The sequence below is a fragment of the Peromyscus eremicus genome, chromosome 6, assembly GCF_949786415.1.
Source record: "Peromyscus eremicus chromosome 6, PerEre_H2_v1, whole genome shotgun sequence".
Taxonomy (NCBI): Eukaryota; Metazoa; Chordata; class Mammalia; order Rodentia; family Cricetidae; genus Peromyscus; species Peromyscus eremicus.
In genome coordinates, this window is record NC_081421.1 from 56,344,268 (window position 1) to 56,366,244 (window position 21,977).

At 39.5% G+C, this 21,977-nt stretch overlaps 1 protein-coding gene across 1 annotated transcript in view; it reads right to left on the bottom strand.

The window, feature by feature from the left end:
- Positions 1-13,832: 13,832 nt before the first annotated feature.
- The window catches only part of Gucy1b1 (guanylate cyclase 1 soluble subunit beta 1), a 44,894-nt gene continuing 36,749 nt past the window's right edge, over positions 13,833-21,977 (bottom strand). Inside the window, exons 10-14 of the mRNA XM_059264754.1 lie at positions 19,457-19,694; positions 17,087-17,227; positions 16,545-16,699; positions 16,117-16,243; positions 13,833-15,047 (exon numbers count right to left, since the gene is read on the bottom strand). Of these exons, the coding sequence (XP_059120737.1) occupies positions 15,024-15,047; positions 16,117-16,243; positions 16,545-16,699; positions 17,087-17,227; positions 19,457-19,694 (685 nt within the window). The 3' untranslated portion in view covers positions 13,833-15,023. The remainder of the gene's footprint in view (positions 15,048-16,116; positions 16,244-16,544; positions 16,700-17,086; positions 17,228-19,456; positions 19,695-21,977) is intronic.

A 21,977-nucleotide genomic window follows, 5' to 3' on the forward strand; every position in this document is an offset into this window, starting at 1 on the left:
TGTCACAGTTTGGAAAGTCTAATAAAAATCGTTGAAGATTCCTATTTCTGTGTACACTGCTCTCTGCCTATATTGTATAATATATTCTGTATTGTTTAATTATTTCTCTATTGTAACCTGAGCAGTTAAAATAGTAACAATTACATGGTAGGCATCTTTTACCTTTTTATAATAATGAATGGAAAAAGGTGTACTTTATATCTAAATATGGTAATCACAGCTATCGAACTGCATGTGGTTGTGAGGATTATTTTAAATGTCAACCTGCCACAATCTAGAATCACCTGCCCTGTGACTAGAGTCCTCATTGAAGAATTATGTGGTTGGGGTTGGACCATGGGCATGTCTGTGAGGGATTGTCTTGTTTGTTAATTGACTCAACACAGTGCAGGCAGCATCATTTCCTAGGCTGAGCCCTGAACTGTTAAAGAGTGAAGGAAGTTACTGAAGGCAGCAAGCAGGCAAGCAAGAACCCATGCATCTATCCCCTCTTTGTTCTTGATGGTGGGTGTGATTTTTTTTAAGTTGCTGCCTCAACTTCCACTCAAGAGTTGACTGTGATCTGGAATTGTAAGTCAAATAAATCCTTTCTTCCTTAGTTGCTTTTTTGTGAGGGTATTTTTAATCATAGCATCAAAAACAAAGCTAGAACAATGAATAATCAAGACAATTGTTCATTTAGGAAATAGTATGCATAATTTATGCTTTATAAACTTTCTCAGAATTTTCATTTTTGCTAAACCATAGCATTTTTGTTTTTTCTTCTAGATAGCTTTATTATAACTGACTTGGGGTAGGCAGGAATCTATTTTCTGTACAGATGGATTCATAAAATAAATGTAATTGAAAATGGAGCTGAATCTGACCTATAGAGGGACTCCACAGCATTTCCTCATTTCTTTCTAACAACTTTTACGTACTTATTTAATCTAGACAAAAACTCAACAGTTCCGTTTGTTATGCTCTAGGCAATCAACTACTTTCCGCCTCTCGTAATGTTCATTCAATGGTGAATTGCTCAAAAGTCTTCTTTAACACGTTGAACAACTATCAAGGCAAAGAACTCTAACTCCAGGGCTGAGGGTCAGTTAGTTTGTGCTTAGCATGGATGGGGACCTGATTTCAGTCTGCAACACAAACAATATAAATCTAATTCCCAATTCTTTCTGTATTGTACTGTTTGGTTACAGTTTCTTCCCGACTACATGGCATCCTCACTCTTTTTTGCTCAGGTGATTAAAAGAGAAATGGCCTGATAACTAACACATACTGACATGAAAGACACTGTCCAGAATGAAAATTGATTATCAGCTGTTTACACTGGTGCTCGGCCGGCATCCAGACAGCTCCCGGTATTCAAATGTGTGAGTGCTATCTGTTTGGGGATTGGTGGTGAGAAAATAAAATATTTGTACTTTGAAAATAAAGGCTTTAAATGTTACCTTGAGAAAAGTGGAATAACCTCCCAGAGCATTGTGAAATCTGTGGTAGGTGCAACCCTAGTGAATGATTACAGCAATGAGCTACCCCCAAATGTCACAGTTTTGACCCAAACAGAAGTGGATGTAATAACAAAATCAAGCACCTTATATAACCTCTTATCAAGAAGGGAGAGGTCACACGACTTCCCCAATCTGTGGGTGACCTGCTGGGCAGATGTCATATGTGCATATAAACAATGGGCAAAATATCTGAGTTAACCCAAGGAGGAACATGTATTGCAGCAAAACACAGTGAATAATAAGGAGGAACATTAGGGGAAAAAATACTAAAACATGAAACATTGGCAATGTTTGAAAAGGAGCAGGAGAGAAAAAACTGACAAGGTCACTAGACAGAGACAATGACTTTTTCTTTTTTCAGGGTGCAAAGGGGCTCCCTCCTTAGATCCAGCATAATCACAGTTAACGTGCAGTGCATTCCTGGCCTTTCCCCCCTGGGATGAGTTTTGTAACAATACAAAAGTGAAGTGGAGAGGAAAGAGTTAAAAAAAAAATGCTGAATATCCTCTTCTCAGAAGTTGGCAGGAAAAAGATGATTGGCTTGATGATCAGAATCTTTGTACCAAAACCTGTACCTGTTAACACTAAAATCCAATGAGCGGGTCGTCGTAAACAAACCAGTTCACTTAGCCTTACAGAGAAGCCAAGGTCACTTCTGAAAATCAAGAGCAGCAGTTGGAAGGTGCAGAGCTGGAATAGTTGGACATCAGAGATAATTAGAAAGGGAAGTCTGCAGGTTAAGAAGCAAGAGATGCCTGTGAGTGCACCAGTTACACCCAAGTCTGCTGGGGTACACTAGCTGTGTGGACACAGGACTTGACTGCCTCTGTGTTAGAGACTCCATCGTTTCTCATATGGTTACAAGTTGTTAATTGTTAATGGTCAGGAAAAAAGCTGAACATGGAGATTAGATTCAGAGGTTTTGTTTAAAAAAGAAAAAAAAAGAAAAGAATATAGATATGAGATAGATCACTGAATCTATTCTGAGAAAAAAGATAAAGAATAATAGTAGGATAAATGGGTAGATCACTGAATCTACACTAAAAAGAAAAAGAGGAAGATATAAAAATGACAAAAGGTAGATTACTGAATCTATTATGAAAAGAAAAAAATACTTTTAAAAAGGAATTACTTGTTTTAAATAAGATAAGTAATGAAAATTTTTTGCCTGAATTTGTCAAATGTTACTCGACTGGACATTGTTATATATTAATGGAGTTTTTTGCCTGAATGTGTCAAATGTTAATGGACTAGACATCGTTAATGTAATCTTGACTTATTGGATATAATTTTTCTTGTATTAGTTATAAGCTTTTTTAAATTTTAGACAAAAAAGGGGAAATGTGGTGGTATTATGTTCCCCAAAATATTGCGCACCCTAATAAATTTACATTTCTTCTCATCCTCCACCATCATTTTTCTGACCTGTGACTTCATCCCTGCAGTGACAACCATCTCAGTGCAGGACTCTGCACTGCTCCCCAGGAAATTATATCATGGGTACCATGCTGAAATGCAATTTCTTAAATAATTTTACTGTCATGCTATTTGTCTACTTCTATATAATTCATTAGACCTTACTGTCTTATGATCTCTTATAAGCTAATCGCATTATATATTAAGCACCACTTTTAGCTACTTCTTAAACATATGTATGCAGGCCAGCTTGGCAGGGCAGGATACACTCCAATATTTCAGCAATTTATCCTCTTTTCAGAATAATTTCCTTTTCTTAAAAATGCTTAAGTTTCACTGACTTTTGAAGATATTCATTCTCTGACAAATGTCCCCCACTTTCTTTAATCACAATTTAAATCTCTTCCATCTACATGTAAGACACTTGAGCAATAGGAAACATTTACTTACAATATTACAATGAATCAGTAAATTCAACTAGACAGTTGAATACATTTTATGCAAAAATTAACATTGAAAAGTACCTGCATGCCATCTCCACTTTCTCTTTTGAGTATTCAATATTTCAAACACTGGAAACTTCAAGTAAGAACAAAATGAAATGAACAGTCATGTATTCACTATTCAGTTTTAACCTAACCAGCATTATTTGGATTATTTCCTTCAGATATTTCATTCATGGAGTCCTGTATACATGCTGTTCTTAACACAATGTTTATGCCCATAGATTAGAGCCACTTTCAGTCTTGGCCTGAGAGTCACTTTTGCTGTGGAAAACAACATGGAGATTCATAGTTCTGGTCAACGTGCTGTGAATAACTGACTGTTGGTAGCTCAGCACTAAATAAGACATCTATTTCAACCCTCTTGCTCAACAAGGATGTGTGAGAAAGGGGCTGGACTATAAGGTCCAGAGGACAGGAATCCCATGAAATTCTGTCTTCTGCACATGGCATGGTCATCGCACGTGTAAACTCACTAGAGTTATGATTACTTGCACAAGATCTACACAAGGCTAAGTCAACAAGACCAGTCAACATCCCAGCAGGCAGCACTAACTGGACTGAGTAGGTTACAACAAAATAAATATAAAAGAGAACATGGAAGTTGGAGGAGATATGTTTGGGGTGGTATGGGAGAAAGGGAAACAGGAATAGCTATGATTAAGATACACTGTGGGCACGTATGAAATTGTCAATGGATAAATGAAACATACTTTGAAAATTAATAAACAGACAGATGAAGAGCAGCATGCACATCTCTCTGATTCCTGAGTGAGGATGCAATTAGACCCTATGTTTTAAATTCCTGCCGCCATGATTTCACAGCACCATGGTGGACTGTGCCTTGAGATGTGAGCTAAAATGAAAACCTTAACTAACAAAAAGAAGAAAAGAGAAGAGGAGGAGGGGAGGAAGAGGAGGAGGCAGCAGAAGAGAAAAAGGATGCAAGCAACGATGGAAGGAAGGAGGAGGAAGCGAAGAAGGAGCAGGAGAAGGTGGTGGTGGCAGAGGCAGCAGCAGTGGCCACTTAGGGGAAATCCACCTGCCAAATTTATTTAAAAGCCTGTGCTTGCCTTACTAGAGATCTGTCACTCATACAATCATCTCAATTTGCCACACCTTGAAGACACTGCTGGTTTATTTCTTATTGTGGAGCTTTGCCACACTGGGTGGGAGCCTGGGTTCTGGCCTCCAGTTGGCTGAGTACAGACACTGGTTTTACCATTCACTCTCTATTTGACTTTGGTGCATCCACCAAAGTTCATGCACTCCATACCTATGCACATCATAAGTAAAATAATGAGGATTTATACATGAACAATTAAACAGATTATTACAAGAATTAAATTCCTGTACAGTATTTAAAGACATGTTAGGAATACAGGCCATATGGTGACATTAGTGACTGTAGCTTTACTCCTAAGTGCCATTTGCTTGTGCGGGATTTCCCAAATGCCTGGGGAGTGGGGAGTTTGAAGAGCAGCAAAGATCTTTATCATTCGCTAGTCTCCTGTGCTGGGCTTCCTGCACGCATGCCTGCCACCACAGAAATGATCCGCATGAGGCAAGAAGAAAATCCAGTCAGCCAGACGTATCAGCCAGGCTGGTTCAAATGTCTAGGATCTGACATTTTAATCATAGCTAAGAACAGCATACTTTTGGAAAAACATATCCTGATGACAATTAATTCAATCCTGTGTGCACACAAAGCTTAAGTCATGTTTACATTTAAACTCTTGACAAAGTACATATGAGCTCTTCCAAAAGATGGGTTCTATTGACTCAGAAACATTGCTCAAGAGTCAGGGGAGAATGACTGAGGTAAGCATAATGCCTGTATGAATCAGGGTCAACTGGCCCTATGATAACACAGAAGTTACCTAGGCTGTTGTAAGGCACACATGCCATCTTCATAAAGATGAGATGGGACACAATGCTCAAGGTCTATCAGGGTGGCAGGGGGAATCTAGGATAAACAAACATAACAGCCTGAGGGATTCTGGTGAATCCTGGCCCCACAGATAGCAAAAGATCACCAGGTTGTCAACTGCAACCTTTTCCAGCATTCAGGGTGGAAGAGAGGTAATATCTTCTTCCTCTGAAGAGATAAGCCTGAGTGTTTAAGTTTCCTGATTCCCTTAGTGCGTATCTGTGTGTACCAGGACCTCGTACCCTCTATGCTCATGCCTATTAAGTTGAATTATTACTTACAACGCTGAACAATGTTTAAAGAAACACAAGTTTCAAAGAGGAGTGGTATGACTTAAAACATTGATACTATGTTTTGAACAGAAACACTAAAAGGGCATTAAATGTCAAGATAATGCAATGTTCTGGAGACAAGAAGTTTTGAATTTCAAATGCTGATGAATCAGAGAAGAAATATTAGTAAATTTAAAGATAAGGGCACATACTTAGTATGGTAGAGACGCTTGCTTCCCAAAGCCTGAATGGTTCTTGTAATTCTGGAACATTTGATTAAGCACAAGTTCATTAAAAATGTGTTTGTATGTGCATAGGTATGCTAGTCTTCTGGTAGTCACCATTGCAGATTTCTCCTTCTGTTCACATTTTGGGAGTATTTCTGCCAAATGCAGAATGATATGTTCAGTTGACAGTGGGAACATCCTTAACAGAAACACACACACACACACACACACACACACACACACACACACACACACACACATATATATATATATATATATATATATATATATATATATATATATATATATATATGAAACAAACAAAAAGCATCATGTGAGTATGGACTGACTGATGATCTAAATCTTCACAAAAAGCCTTGACTTTGTCACTGGACAATAGGTGCCACTTAGTGTCGCATAATTACACTTCATTAACAATAGCAAAAGAATTGTCAAGTGGGAATAGAAGATCTCTTTTGTCATCCCCAAACATTAAGTTGCTTATGTTAGCAACTTATAAAAAGAACCAGTTTGTTTTTGTATTTTTTCTAAAAATCTTTCCTATAGAACCCTTTGTTTTCTTTATTTTATTCTTTCTCTTCCTGCCACTGTATATTATGTTGTAGTACATAGAATGTTAAAATGCAATATTCAGTTCAGAGATGCATATTGCAAATCAAAATAAAAAGTATAAATATATATTTACCATTTTTCTTTATCCAACAACTACTTTCTCTTTCAAATATTGTTATGGTTTGGATGTTCATATACTGCTTAGTTTTGATTGTCAACTTGACACAGACTTGAGGCGTCTGGGAAGAAGGAACCTCATTTGAAGAAGCGCATGGATCAGATTGGCTTATGGGCATATCTGTGAGAGATTGTCTTGATTGATGATTGATGTGCAAGGACCCAGTCTACTGTGGGCAGCACCATCCCTAGACAAGCAAGCACAGTCTGTCTAAGAAAGCTGGTCTTCTGGATATAGCAAGGTAGTTGATCTGGGAGAAGTTGGTGAAGGGGATGAATATGATCAAAATGAATTATATGGCATTCTTAATGATCTAACAAAAACATTATTTTTAAAAAAATAGGCTAAACAAGTCAGAGGGAGGAAGGCAGTAGCCAGCATCCCTCCATGATGTCTGCTGTAGGGGCCTGTTTTGAATTCCTGCCTCGACTTCCTTTAGTGACAGACTGTTACCTGGAACTGCAAGCATAAACCCTTTCTCCTCCCAGTTGTTTTTGGTCATGGTATTTATCACATCAACAGGAACACAAACTAGAACTTGCCCCAGGGACTGATCTCAGCAGTGAGAAGTGACTGAGTCAAAAAAAGCTATGACTTAACCAGTGGATTAATCTATTGTTGGGTCAGAATTTGGTATCATTATTGGTAGGTGGTAGAAAAGTCTAGAGATAGGGCCTCGTTGGAGCAAGAAGGTAGTTAGGGCATGTTCTAGGGCTTATCTCAAACCTCTTTCTTCCTTCTTTTCTTCCTGGTCACCACAAGGTGAGCAGCTTTGCTCTGCCATGCTGTCCTCCATGATGTCTTCCTTGCTACTAGTTGCTTTTACTGAATCCGTTGTGGTGTCTGTGACACAGTGGATACATTGATAGCAAGGAGAAACCAAGACAATCAAATATCTCAAATCACTCCAGGTCTTATAGAAGAGCTGGGCTACAGCCTGTATTCTTACCTCATGGAGAGCCATAGCTTTATGTGTGTAGCCTTTGAGCACTGGACTGTGGCTCACCTTAGATGTGCTGGGAATATAAAATCTAGCTATGATTTCAAACTTAGGAAGAAACAAAATGAGTAAAAGTGATGGGGCAATGTCTTTTTGTGTGCTATGAAAATATGTTCCTCTGAATGGTTGTTAAATAAAGCTGTTTGGCCAATGGTGAGGCAGAATAAGGTTAGGCAGGACATTCTAACTAGAGAGGAGGAAGAAGAAAGGCGGAACAGAGGAGACACTGCCAGCCGCTGCCATGTGAAGCAAAATGTAAAGATACCGGTAAGCCACAAGCCACATGGCAAAAGTATAGATTTATAGAGATGGGTTAATTTAAGATGTAAGATCTAGCTAGCAAGAAGCCTGAGCTAGTAGGCCATACAGTTCATAATTAATATAAGCCTCTGTGTGTTCATTTGGGTCTGAGCAGCTGTGGGACAGTAAGGACCCAGGAGCTGGGTGGGCACAGGAAAACTTTCAGTTACATAAAAGAGCTAACAATTTTTTTCCAGTGGGAATTTGTAGAAGCAGTTTTATTAATTTAGCTTATATGAACTCCATCTTGCCCTGTTCCCAATTTTGTTTAATGAAATATGTTTAAAGAGCTGTAAATCTCTTACTACTTTATAAGCAAGTTTGCCATTTAATCATGATTGGTTTTCTTTTCCTTACCATTGGTTAAAAAACAATGTTTAATACAACTAAAATAATATCTCATTATTTCCTCTAGAACTTCAAAATCATTTCCAGATTAAAAATTAATGTTGAGAACATAAGATTAAACAGAATTTTTCATTATAATAGGAATATACTATGAATAGTACTTTAGGTAAATAAATACACTTTTATCTAAACAGTGAATACTAATATGATGCTATAAGAACTTAAAGCTTTTCTGATGCTGTTGGTTTGTCTCAGGTAGGGTTACTATTGCTGTGATGAAACATCATGACTACAGAAACTTAGGGAGGAAAGGGTTTATTTGGCTTATGCTTCCACATCACAGTCCATCCTTAAAGAAAGTCAGGACAAGAACCTGGAGGCAGGAGCTGATGCAGAGGCTATGAAGGAGTGCTGCTTACTGGCTTATTCATTGTGGCTTGCTCAGCCTGCTCTCTTATAGAACCCAAGATTACCAGCCCAAGAGTGGTACCACTCATAATGGGCTCAGCCTCCTCCACCAATCACTAATTTAAAAAATGCCCTACAGGCTTGCCTACAGCCAGATCTTATGGAACCATTTTTTTTTTTTTAGTTGAGGCTCTTTCCTCTCTTATGACTCTCACTTGCGTCAAATTGACATAAAACTAGCCAATACAACTGACCCCTTGTCAACTTGACATACAAACACAATACTTTTCAATTAGAATCTTTCCTTTCTCATTTATTCCCAAGATGGTACATTGACATTGATATCACAATATAAAACATAAATGGTTTTAAAAATCCCACACTCCTTACAAATTCAAACACATTGAAACTTCAATCTCTTCAAAATATCCAATCTCTTTAAAAATCCAAACTATCTTTAAAAAACTCAGACTTTCTCAGCTGTGGGCTCCCTTAAAAATCAAAATTAAATTAAATACCTTCTCACTTCAAAAGTGAAGAACAAGGACACAGTCACAATCTGAACAAAGCAAAACCAAACTCCGAAAGTGAAATATCTTGATGTCTGATTATCTGAGATTCACTCAAGATCTTCCAGGCTTCTCCATAGGGCCCAGGTCAGTTCTCTGGCTCCACCCTCTGCAGCATACACAGCTTGTCTTCTAACGTCAAAGCAGGTTCCACTCCAGGGCTGCTGCTGTTCTGGGTAATCATCCCATGGTGCTGGGATCTCCATAATGCTGGGGTCTTCTGCTGCAGCTGGACTACACTTTCCCCAATAGCTTCTCCTAGGCTTTCTTCATGGTGTCAAGCCTCAGTTATCTGTATGACCACTTCAACACTGGGTCTTCATTTGTTATCGGGCTGCACTTTCATCAATGCTTCTCCTGGCCTCTCACAGTGCCAAGCCTCTGCTGCTTTCCATGACCCCTTCATGCTTGTAAAACCAGTACCATCTGGATGGCTCTTATACTACCAAGTTTGGCTGCCATTGCAAGGTACAACCTCGGCTGCCTCTGGAACACAGCTTCTGGAGCTAAAAATTTTAAAGGTGTTACACATTGGAATGATAATGTTTTGATTGTGCTGGGTTTAATGAAAATATATTATTCAATTGTTAATCCTGTTTTAATTTTTTGAATAACTACTAGGGATTCTTGAATTTTAAAATTCACATAACCTAGGTGACTGGCTTTGTATCACACATTCTATTTCCAGGAGACTTTATTTGTAAGGAATACCTTTGCAGTTTTCTAACTAAACAAAAACATTGATATTTGGGTAAGAAATATAGTACTTCAAAGCATAATGCCCACTTATTATTTAAATTTTGCTCTATACTTATAATCTAACAAAACCAGTGAATATATGATTTCTTAAAATACTATTGCACACTCAAACTCTGAAAAGGGTTTTACAACTCTCCAAGTTACTAGCCCTCTAGTAGATTGTAAACTGATAATGATGATTGTGGTAATGATGATGATGATGGTGATGATGATGGTGATAAAGTGGAGAGAGGACTAAGTGGTTATGAACAAATACTTCTCTTGCAGATTACCTAGGTTTGCTTCCCAGCAAACATGGAGGTCCACATCTGTCTGTCTGTCTGTCTGTCTGTAACTCCAGGTATAGGGAATCAGAAACCCTTTTCTGATCTCCATGGCTCCAGACAAGCATTTGGTGTACATATATCTGTCTAGGTAAACACTCATAGCACATTTAAAATAAAATAAGACACGAAGTTTGGAAGAAGATATGTTGAGGTGATATGAGAGCTAGAGGGAGGGAGTGGTAGGGGGGAATATGACCAGGATAAATTGTATACATGTATGAAATTTTTAAACAATAAAAAGAGGCCAGTTAAGTGTGCTGTCAGATTCTGGACTCAAATTTTATACATTTCCTCAGATTTGCATTTTCTCCTGACCTTGTCCACATCTTGTCCCAGAATTTAGGATGCATACTCACCATGGCACCATGTGTATGCCCCAGCAATGGCCAGAGAACAGAGGACTCAGTAGCAGGCATGGCACATGCTGAGGTGAAAATGGAAGAATTCTCAGTTCTGTGATTTGTACTCACTCATGGCATGTTGCATCATCACAAAGTCAGCTCCGGTACTGCGGTCAAGCACTTTCAGGGCTGTTCTCTTTATGGAGATGGGTGATTCCACTGAGGCTTGTTTATCTGGGGTAGAAAACCACAGAGGGAAACTAATGAGTTTTGAGGGATTTGTTTTATATATTAACATTTTACTTTCATATGACTCTTCCGTTCATCCCTCCAAAACTACTTGGTGGGTAATTGTGATCCCTCCTGCATGAATGGACAAGGAGAATCTGGAAAGATGGTTTCATGGATAACTGCTTGTCTTACAAGAGAGCCAACAGTAATTTGAATCTTAGCCACAGAGGGAGAACTATCCTTTGATAGCAATTGCATCCTTTCCTTACTCTCCATGGTCTTGAGGCCCAATAGCATTCTCTGCTGCCCTCTAGAGGTACATCAGCCATTATTGCAGATGACATGTAAAGAAATACACTTAGATAAAGCTTGCAAAAAAAGCTATTCTCTTCTTACAAGGACAAAGAAAACAGCACGTCATTTGGAGAGTCAATTATAGATTCAAACAAAATGAAATAGTTAAGAAATATAATACACATGTATGTTTTTATGTATTCATGAAAATGTCTTTTGAATCCAAACTGACAAACTACTATCTTTTATACTTGATTTTAATTTGTAGGGAATTTTCATTGTGTTTGAATATTCAAACACTTTCCAGGTTCTGCTTGTTGACACTACTGTTTTCTCGTGGCATGTGCTGTCCGTGATTTAGCATTCACAATGTATTACCAATGATTTGTGAATTTGCATGTCTTTGGTTACGTCTCTACTATCCTCAAAATGCTGAGCCCATGTTCTAACTCTATGAGTTCTTCATGTCTTAATATATCAACAAACAATTTCAGCAACACTTATTATATTCTCACTTTTAACAGTGGGAGAACCAGGATATAGATTAGGTGAATGCATCATGGTCACAGGCTGCTAACAGACTGTGTGAAACTGAAGCTGTAGAGACCCAAGGTTATTTTTATACTCACTCATTATGCCATCTTGAGAGAACATTCGTTACTCTCTTAAATGAAGCCATAGGCACTCTACAACCCATGTCTAATATTCTCATTTCCTTTCCCCGAAATTCTTTCTCCCTTATGCACCCTCTGTCCTGTTTAGTGGTTTTGTCATTTATCAACTAACTGGACAGGTAGCCTCTGCTTACCTTTATCCTCATCCCCTTTGCCCCATATCTTATTACAAACTTTGAGTTATGAACCTTGAGTTCTTAATTGGCCTTTAGCCCTTCCATCACTTTGGATAAGGCTCATGCCAAAGGCTAGCCACTCCCTAAAACCACACACTCTAGTTCTCTGCTGTTCACTCAACCCACACCAATGAAAGCAGGACTTCCTTCAAGAACCGGTTTAATAATAGCTTAATAACAGCTTTTCTGTAGCCCTTATTTTTCCTCCAACCTCATACATTTCCCACTCTTCCTGAAAATCTAGTTTCTACCTCCTCCACAGACTGCTCCCTCTGTTCCTTCATTCAACAAGCATTTATCAACTGCTTATTTGTGGTGGGCTCGGGTGACATGTAGGAAAAGAAGGAGTATTTTGGCTGTAAGATTTACAGTGAACTCAAGAGGTATACAAACAGATAATGTGCTCTGGTAAGTACTGTGTGACCCTGGAGCACACAAGTCCTCTTCTCTTCTCTAACAAAAGGATTTTGATGGAGGTGACGGGAGAACTCTGCCATTAGAGCATGGACAAAGGCCTTCCAGACAGAGCAGGTACAATCTTGCAAAGGCAGCAGCTATCAGGTGACATTGCCTATGGTGACACTCTGTTCTTTTCTCAGGGATAGAGATAATGGCTAGAAATAGTGAGTTTAGATAGGAAAGAAATTGAGAGTGTGGAATGGAGAGGGGAAAGTGGGAAACAGGTCATTTAAAGGAAGACTTAGTAACTTTTCAGACTGGGTGGTTTGTACCTATTTGACATTTCTTAACAATCAAGATATGAAATTTTGCATGCAAATGCTGTGAAGGCAGAAATGTTTTGCTTATTAGCACACCTCATGTTAGAGATCTCTTAATGTAATAGAATGCCTAGGAAAACTAGGGGGAGAACTTTTACTTTGGATTGTGGTTGTGATTATAAGAGTGTCAGTCCATGATCATGATTGTTTTTGCACCTGTTATGAGGCAACACATGGTAGAAGGAGTGATATTACTCACCTTATGGCAATAAAGAAGCCAATGGGAATGGGGCCGGGCATTGGATCTCTCACTCTTTTCCAAGGGTGCTACCTCTATAACCTAACTTCCTTCCACTGGAGCTTTTTTCATAAACTGCACCAAGATGAAGACCAAGTAAGCCATCAGCATTGGAGTCTGGGGGAGACAGTCAGATCCAAATTATAGCGTGCCCCAAATACCTAAGCCAGTGTAGGCCAAAAGGAACCCTCAATAAATGTGTTGGGCATTAGGAAGATGTTAATGTAATTGTTATTTTCTTTAACCTTTTTTCTCAAGTTACTCATTTAGTATCATTTTTATGTTAAACATCTTTCATAGTTATGAATATTAAATGTGTTGAACGCCTATGTACACCTCTCCCACCTTCAGCAGACTGTGAGCTATTTCAGTTGAGGCCATTTTCACATTTGTCTGCATATTTCTCTTGTGTTTTATCTTCCATTCTGTTTCTTCCTTGGGATTGAAGAATATTGTTTAGTGTCACATGCCTGTGATCCCAACAATAAAGCAGGAGGGCGGCCTAAGTTCAAGGACAGCCTGGCTAAAGAGCAAACGAACAGGGTAGTAATAAGAGTAACTATTCAAATTTCATGTAACAGCTGGGTGGTGGGTACAGCCCCTTGTTACAGCATTTGTCCAGCATACGTCATGCTCTGGGTTCAGCACCCAGCTCTGAAAACAAATTACAAAAGTAGAAAAATCAGAATTAATGTATAGCTCACAAAGTTGAAAAATGCTTTTAAATATGAAATTAAGAAAAATTTCAAGTTGTGCCAATATCATTTTTTAAATCAAAACTCTCTGTAGACAAGTGAAAAAAATAATTTATTGTAGAGTTTTTTTACACAATTAACATGTAACATTTATACATATATTGATGTGCTGATATGAAATACTAAATTTAAAGACAAACATTTTTACACAAAAGTAGTTTCACTATATTTTATAAAGATAGATATCAATAAATTATTAGAGACTTTTAAAGGATGATAGGTCAAATATTCCAACATAAATGAAGTCCATTCTTTGTTGGAATTAAAATGTATTCTGAATATTCTGAATATGATGTCCTCGGTCAGTTGATATTCTTCTAAACTAATCAAGGAAGCTCAGGTGTGAAGATAGGTCAAAGTTGGCTCTAACAGCAGTATCCTGGCTGTGTATTCCCAGCTTTGTTTTTGGATATAGTTTGACCCCCAACACTTGCAAATGTAACCTTTCAGTGTGAAACAATGCAGTCCCATCACAGCCACCAGTAATCTCTGAAGCTCAATACAAGGACTGCAATACGAATTAGGGCATGTCAGATGTTAGGTAAACTGTAATTGGCATGAGATTTGAATGAGCAACCAAATCTTACAATAATAGAAATGTATATCTTATATTTCCAGAAGGGAATTAACATATTTCAAAATAGTCACTCTCTTCTTAGTACAGCATATTAATTCCTACTTCAGAAGTCTAGAAATAAATTGCATTTTTCCTAAAACTTAGATTCACTCCTTTAGAAAATGGTTTCTAGAATGACATGCACCAACATGATATAAACTTTGTTTTACGTCATAGTCATTAAAATATACATGTACATATACGTGGAGCGTAAAACAAACCTGCTGAGCCGTGATATATATACACATGGCTAGATACTATTAAGTCTCAGTTTATCTAGTTCAACAAATACATAGTGGGTGTCTACCACTTTTAGATCACCCGTTTAGGTAACACTTGCAGCAGAATTTAATGAACATGAAGTTCAAATCATCCACATCAAAAGCCAAACTTTAGAAACTATACCAAGACCTTAAACATAGTCAAAAGCAGAGCTAACATCGGATAACAGATAGTGTTGGATATTTGTAACTAGGAGAAAGCCTTGGGTCACTGAAAAGGACAGTAGAAATCGGTATCCACAGGGAAGAAATGCTCCTGGGCTTGACGCTTATGAGGCTGCCACCAGAAGCTAACTTGACAGTGTTCTCTGTCCCACTATCTGAGGTTCAGTTTTCCTCCTGGTTTGTTTCCTTAAATGGATGGAAGAAATATATTATTGACCTTCCAATACAATGAAACTTACAATGCCTCCCCAAACACATTTTCCTGTCTCTGACAGTGGGATATGCATTTATATCTATAGTTTCTATAGAGCCATCTCCACCCCAGCTTGAGAAGAAATTATCCTTCAGGTCGTCTGACCAAGAAGACTGACACCGGAGAGTTTGCTTCTTCAGAAGGGCACCCATGAGCGTGCCACCCTCAGAAGCAAAGTACTTAAAGGAGTAAAAACTGAAGAAACAGGCTAATATTGAAAAGCTAGCATCCTGTTCCCTTTTGCGTTTGTTGTAGTCTATGAAAACATGTTTAGGGAATGTATACACAGAGGAGAAGATGTGTGTTCGGGTCATCTCACCCCCTCTGAAGCGTTAATCCACCAAAGAGGGAACAGACTGTGCTTGTGCTTCTGACTTGACCGCTTGAGCAGGCCAGGCATGGCTGTGACCTTGCTGTCCTGCCTTGGCTTGTGGCTGGAGTGGAATCTCTCAGCACTTGAGAACCCAAACCTCCCCTAAGGAATTGTTTGGATTCTTTAAAATCAGAAACCAGGCATCTCTTCAGGAGAAACTCCAAAGAGACCAGATCATTGAGGGTCCCCTCACCAAAACTGCACAAGAACTTCTGGTGGCCTTGGGAGAACCCTAAGCTTCCTGAATGATAAAACTGCCAGGAATTATGGCCGTTGTATAGATTGCTGAGATCTTGGAGGAAGTAGCAGGGGCTGAGAAGGTCTCATGGGTCCCTGAGGTCCCAGCACCTGGGCTGTGTTTGAACTGGACCACAGAGGAAGAAGTACACCTCAGCTCTGCTCAGCCTGAGGCTTTGGTTCCTACCTTCATTACAAGATAAAAGCCGTACAGCCCCTTCTAGAGCAAATCTGGTTCTAACTTGTTCAACAGTACTGCCATGAAGTCGCATTTTATGGAAGAGTCCTCTCTGTAAGCAAGAATTCTTTTCTTTCCAAGTCTGATGTGTCTGTTTGAACTCCCACTTGATATTCTTTCTCAGAAACAAATGCAATGCCCTGGGGAGCCATACCTCTACACCTGTGTTTTTTCTGGATAGGAACCAAACTTGCATTGGTTCTTTCTTGCCCTTCATTGACACTGGGCCTCTGTGCTCCAGATGGAACTGTGGATCTGAATTTTCTGGAGACATGAGACACCTGAAAGACAGGGGATGGAGTAGAGAGGGAAGTTGATAAAGGTTGTGTAGAGAATGAAGGCAGCCAGACCCCACACTGCAGTTGTAGTTAAAGGCACTTTGGTTTTAGTAATGGTGTTGATCAGAAACTCCCGCTGTGATGTGGAGTGGTTTACCATGGAAACAGTGGTGCACACTTCTCAAATAAAAAGCAATTCCAGCAGTAGAGGGGAGAACAGGGGGTAGCAACTCTTTAAAGGAAGTAAAACCACACAGTTCACCAACACACTACCCTATAAATAGTATGATGGTCCCCTCCTCACCTGTATGTATATTCAGAAACATTTATCTTTCCCTTTTCTCCTGTGGTTTCTGTTCTGCTTGTGAGGTTGACAGTATTTCCGAAAAGACAATACCGAGGCATCCGCTGTCCAATGACACCTGTCACTACTTCCCCGGTGTGGATCCCGATCGTTATCTGTAGAAAGACAAGTTTTACTCCAATCACCTTCATGGTTAACATACGTATTATTAACAGACTATTTTAAATGCCCTCACACAATATCCCTCTGAGAAGAGAAATATTCTGTCCAAAGAGAAAGACCTGAAAATATGAAGTGGGTAACTTCCATGGTGAAACAATAAAACAGAAACAGTGGGAACTCTCCATATCCTCAGGACATTCTGTCCACAGAACAAATGAACTACTTTATTTCCCATGTCTATGGAAGAGTGTAATACAACAGGCATTTTTCTTTCAAGATGCCCGTCTTTGTACATGTTAACCATTTCCAGATTAGGAATAGGAATCGGTTGTTGACCAAGTTCTACTGTTAGTATTCTAATGTTCAGTTTCTTTACTCACCTGAACAGATTCACCATCTACTTGAACTTGGCCAGCAATTTCCATCATGTCCAAGGCGAGGTGGCAAATGGACCGAGCATGGTGGATACAAGGCTCTGGTAAACCACTCACGGTCATGTACTTATCACCAACTGTCTCCACCTAAGGCGACACACACATTCACAGGCTCAATGGTTAACATAAAGTGACTGTTCTTTTATTATTATTGCTATGATACATAGTATTTTCCAGAATTCACAGTGACCTCCCTTTTAAATTCCTTAAAACTAGAGCTCTAGTTTAAGCTCCAGCAGGATGGAAACTTTCGACTATTTGGAATTTACATGGTAGAGCTTCTTAGTCATTTCTTCTGAGATCCACTTATAACTCAGCAGAATATCTGTGTGTGCACGCACATATGTGTAAAAATGCCCTTACCCATGTATGTGCAAGTGTGTGTGGGTGTGTGTGCAGTATGCTTGCCTGTGCACATGGAGGCTACAGGTTGATGGAAGGTCTCTCTCACCTCTCTCTCTCTCTCTTTCTACCTTAATTTTTGCCATTTTTCCTTTTATGTGTTTGAGTATATACTGCTGGGGATTGAATTTGAATCCAGGTATTACAGCATGCGAGGCATGCACTCTGTCACTGAGCTATCTCCCTGGCCTGCTACCTTCATTTTGAGACAGAGTTTCTTACAGAACCTGGAGCCTAGTGTTCAGCTGGACTGGCTGGCAAGCAAGCTCCCAGCACTGAGGTTACAAATGTGCACTGCATCTCAGCTTTTCCAAGCTTAGAGCCTCATGTAGAATATTCTATTACTTAATTTCTTCCTTGAGCAGCACTGGTTCAATAACACAGGAGCTGTTGGCTGAAGTTCATTGATTGATCCTGGCCTCTAGCCATGTTCTAATCCGTCATTTAATTATTCTTTCAGTTTTTAAGTTGAATTGTTGATTTGGTGTATGCATGTTGTACAGGTACATGCCTCTGTGAACACGCCTTATGGAGGCCAGGAGATAACCATGGGTATCATTACTCAGATGCCACCCAGCTTCTTACTTAAAATAAGCAAAGTAGGCTGAGTTAAGCCCCGTACTATTGTGATGTGCTCACCCAGTGTAGCACTATGCCGCAGAAAAGAACCACAACATAAATAGTTCTTGTGAAGTTACATTACTCCGGGAGCCTAGACACAGTCAGTAACATTCTTGCCTTTATAAAGTAATATTCCACTGACTCCATTTTTCCAATATTATATTTGTTTCTACTTAAAACAAAGGGCAGAGATGTCTTGTAAATGTTTATCTTCAAGTTGATGGTATCTAAAAGTAAACCTGAGGCCCAGGACCCTTCTCAAAGCTCCACAGCTTCTTTACAGTGCAAAGCATTTATGTATTTTAGGAAAAAATGTCTTTGGCTGAGCACAAAAATGAATGCTGTGTTTATACTAAATGTAATAAACAATCTGCACAGACTCGTTAACCTAAGTGCAAAGAAACCGCCGGATACCTCATGTCAGCCAGAGATTGTCTGCTCCATGAAACATCATCATGGTTGCAATGAAAAGAAAGTTTCCTAAGTGGTAACTACTCAGTGCTGAAGTTTATACCATAGACTAGTGCTGCCCTCAGCCTTGGGCAGAGAAGCTGCACTCTACAGTGAGCCGTAGTTAGTGCAGAGACTCATGACTGATCAAAGGGCTGAAAATGACTATTGAGTGTACAGCACCAAGTACAACATCTGTATCATCTCCTCCAAGTGGACATCTGGGAATATCCATCTATCCATCGGGGTGGGGGTGGGGCAGAAAAAAATGTAAAAGCCGATGATAAGGAGGAAGGCTGTGAAATGACATCTTCTGGAAATGTCATAGCTATTGCACTCAGAGTCATACAGCAGCTTCAGATGTCTTCACAGGGCCTTCCCAAGACTCTGGTGAGGCAACATTAAATCGTAGATGGGGGATTGCTTCTGGACAAAGAAGACACATTATCTTTGGTGATGTAACTACTGTTAAGTTGTCCACACTCCGGTGGAGAACTCCACACCTATGCTCATGCAGGCAGCCCTGGTTAAACTCAGTGGCTCAGAACACAAACAAATAAACAAACAAAAACATGGAAGTTGGGGGGAGGGGTACTTGCTGGGAAGAGAGATGGGAGGGAGGTAAGAGAAGATCGGTATGAATATGATTGGAATGCATTACCCACATGTGTGAAATTATCATACATTTCTTTACAATGAGGAAATTATCTAAGCTAGTGGCCTGCGGGGACTCAATAGACCTTATAACACTAGCAAAGCAGCTACAGTCCTGCTGCAGTGACCAGGGGAGTCTCAGAAGCCCAGACTTGTACTGTACTACAACAGGCTCCCACGAGGACTTGCCTTATAAACAAATGGGTTTTTCCGTGAATCAGTCAGTGTGTCAAATCTGGTGTAGAGGTCATTGAGTAGATTGACAATCTTCATGGCTCCTTCTCCAGATGCATGCTTGCTACAGAAAGCATTGAAGCCCACAATGCCACTGAAGAGGATGGTCACATTGTCGTATCTTTTGGCAGGTACTGGACGCTTGTGTCTCAGCTCATTGGCAACAGATGGAGGGAGGACTGAATACAGCAACCTATGGGGATTAAGAGAAAGCACTGTAAGACATGCTGGCGAGCCTTTACCACTCAGGCTTTGCCTCTATACTGCATCAAGCCATTGTGCTGGATCCCTGGTAAAATACCTTTTAAAACCAGCATCAAACATTAGCTACATACAAAATAAAGAAACACAGCAACCATTTGTCTGTTGTGCTTACGTATATCCCTAAACCTGAACCATTTCAAACCAATTCAAAATAAGCCAAGCAAATAACTAGGTAGGAAAAGCAAAAGAGCATCACTAGGACCTCACAGTTTTCATTTGCAGTCCTGGCTTCTCGCCCTGTTCTTATGACAGTGACAGGCTTGACATTGTCAGTATGAGAATCTAAAATACTGCACAAACAGTACCATAACAGGAACACATTCACGTTACATGAATAAAATTCATCTCAAAGATTGCAAGGTCACAGAAGATAAGGTAGAATTGCTTTCTAGTCTTATTTATATTTCACGCTTTCCTGGAAGAAACTGATAAAAGAGATGAAAAGTGGCCCAGATGAGCAGACATTTTATCTCTGTAGGCAATGCTGAGACCACTACCAAGGCATTGGGAATGAGCTGAGGAGAGAGTGTGGTCAACACACAGCAGGAGGGGAGCTGGTGGACTAGAAGGAAAGCAAAAACCTTTGGGCTCGCAGCCTGAAGAAACAAGAAGAAACCAGGCCTTCTTATCCTTTTCATCCTTTTAGCCAATGGGCAAAGTTCAAATATGAAAAACAGACCTCTATTTTCTCTCTAGCCGCAGCAGAATTTCTTCAGTGATTGCTTTTAGCTTGTAAACAGAAATTATTTCATGCAACATTGAAATGAGCTCTTAATACAGAATGTGAACAGTAGAAGAACTTAGCTTTAAAGAAAACTAGATGGTTTATAATGAAATTGTCTTTAAATAAAGTTGAAATTGTCTTAAAATAAAGTCTCTACTATAAAATCAAATCCAACTCTATTAATCTAAAAACCAGTCACGAAAATTAATGAAGCACAATATCCCTAAATAGTGAAGGTGGTTTTTGAAAATCCATTCAACCTTGGGCAAACTGAAACAAGGAAAAATAGTGAAAGTTGTCTTTGAAAAACCATTCAACCTTGGGAAAACCAAAACAAAGAAGGGGGCCTTGTGATGGGTCCTTATTTTCTGGTTCAGAAGTCAAGCTCTAGTGACAATAATGTCAACTCCAAAGGCTGCTCCATAGACTAGTGAGAGAAGTGAACACTCAAGCCAACAATTTAGTGGCAACGTGAACCAACAGCATTTTTAGTACGGAATGTAGACTGTAAGGATATTTCCATCATTTAAAGTCTGCATCTTTGTGGTACTAGATGTCAGTTTCATACTGGTTTAGCTGGGACCTGAGACATCCCCTAAAGGCCGATGTGTTGAAGCCTTAGTACCCAGGCTGTTTTGCCATTGCAGACTGATGGAACCTTTAAGAGGCAAGGTCCAGTGGGAGGAAGCTATGTCACTTGGGCACACCCTTGATCTCATCCTTCCCTTAAGCGTTCTGGCCAGCATGACGTGAGTAGCCTCCTCTGTCATGCATCCCTGCTACGGTACCTGATCCCATTGCAGCCTAAAACAACAGGGCCAGCAACAGAAGCTGAAACCTCTGAAGTCACAAGCCCAAACTCTCCCGATTTCTTCATGAGTGTATTATCTCAGCAGTTCTTATAGCAACAGAAAGCTGAGTGACATAACTATAAATATGTATATCAGCATATATGGAAACACAGTATAAAAAAATAATGAGATCTACATCATTTTCTGATACCACAGCCAATGCAGAATATAGGGTAACTGGAATCGACCAAGCTGTATGACAGTGAATCTGAATCTTTGGTGCATCATGCAAATATGTGATATTTTTCATGGGTGAAGTTGCAACATGTACTGATATAACATGTACTCTGAGGTTTTTTTTTCAAGCAATGGGAGATGTTAAACTGCCTATCCCCATGTGCTTGATGAGATTTGCAGAACATGTAACCAATTAAACTAGTTAACTTTACAACCACGGGCGGAGGTAAATCAGTCTCAGAGCAAGTAGACATAGACACATCTTTCTGATGAATAATGTAAAGGTGAAAACAGGTGAATGATAAAGACAGGCATTTACGATGAATCCTCTATTTCATTCATGGTATTACCAATGCTAACTGTTGTGTTTACTTGTGTGCCCAGCATCTGGGGACGGGCATCTGGCACAGACATCAGTGCTAAGGAAGCACAGGATGTGCTGCAGCTGTCAATCTTCTGG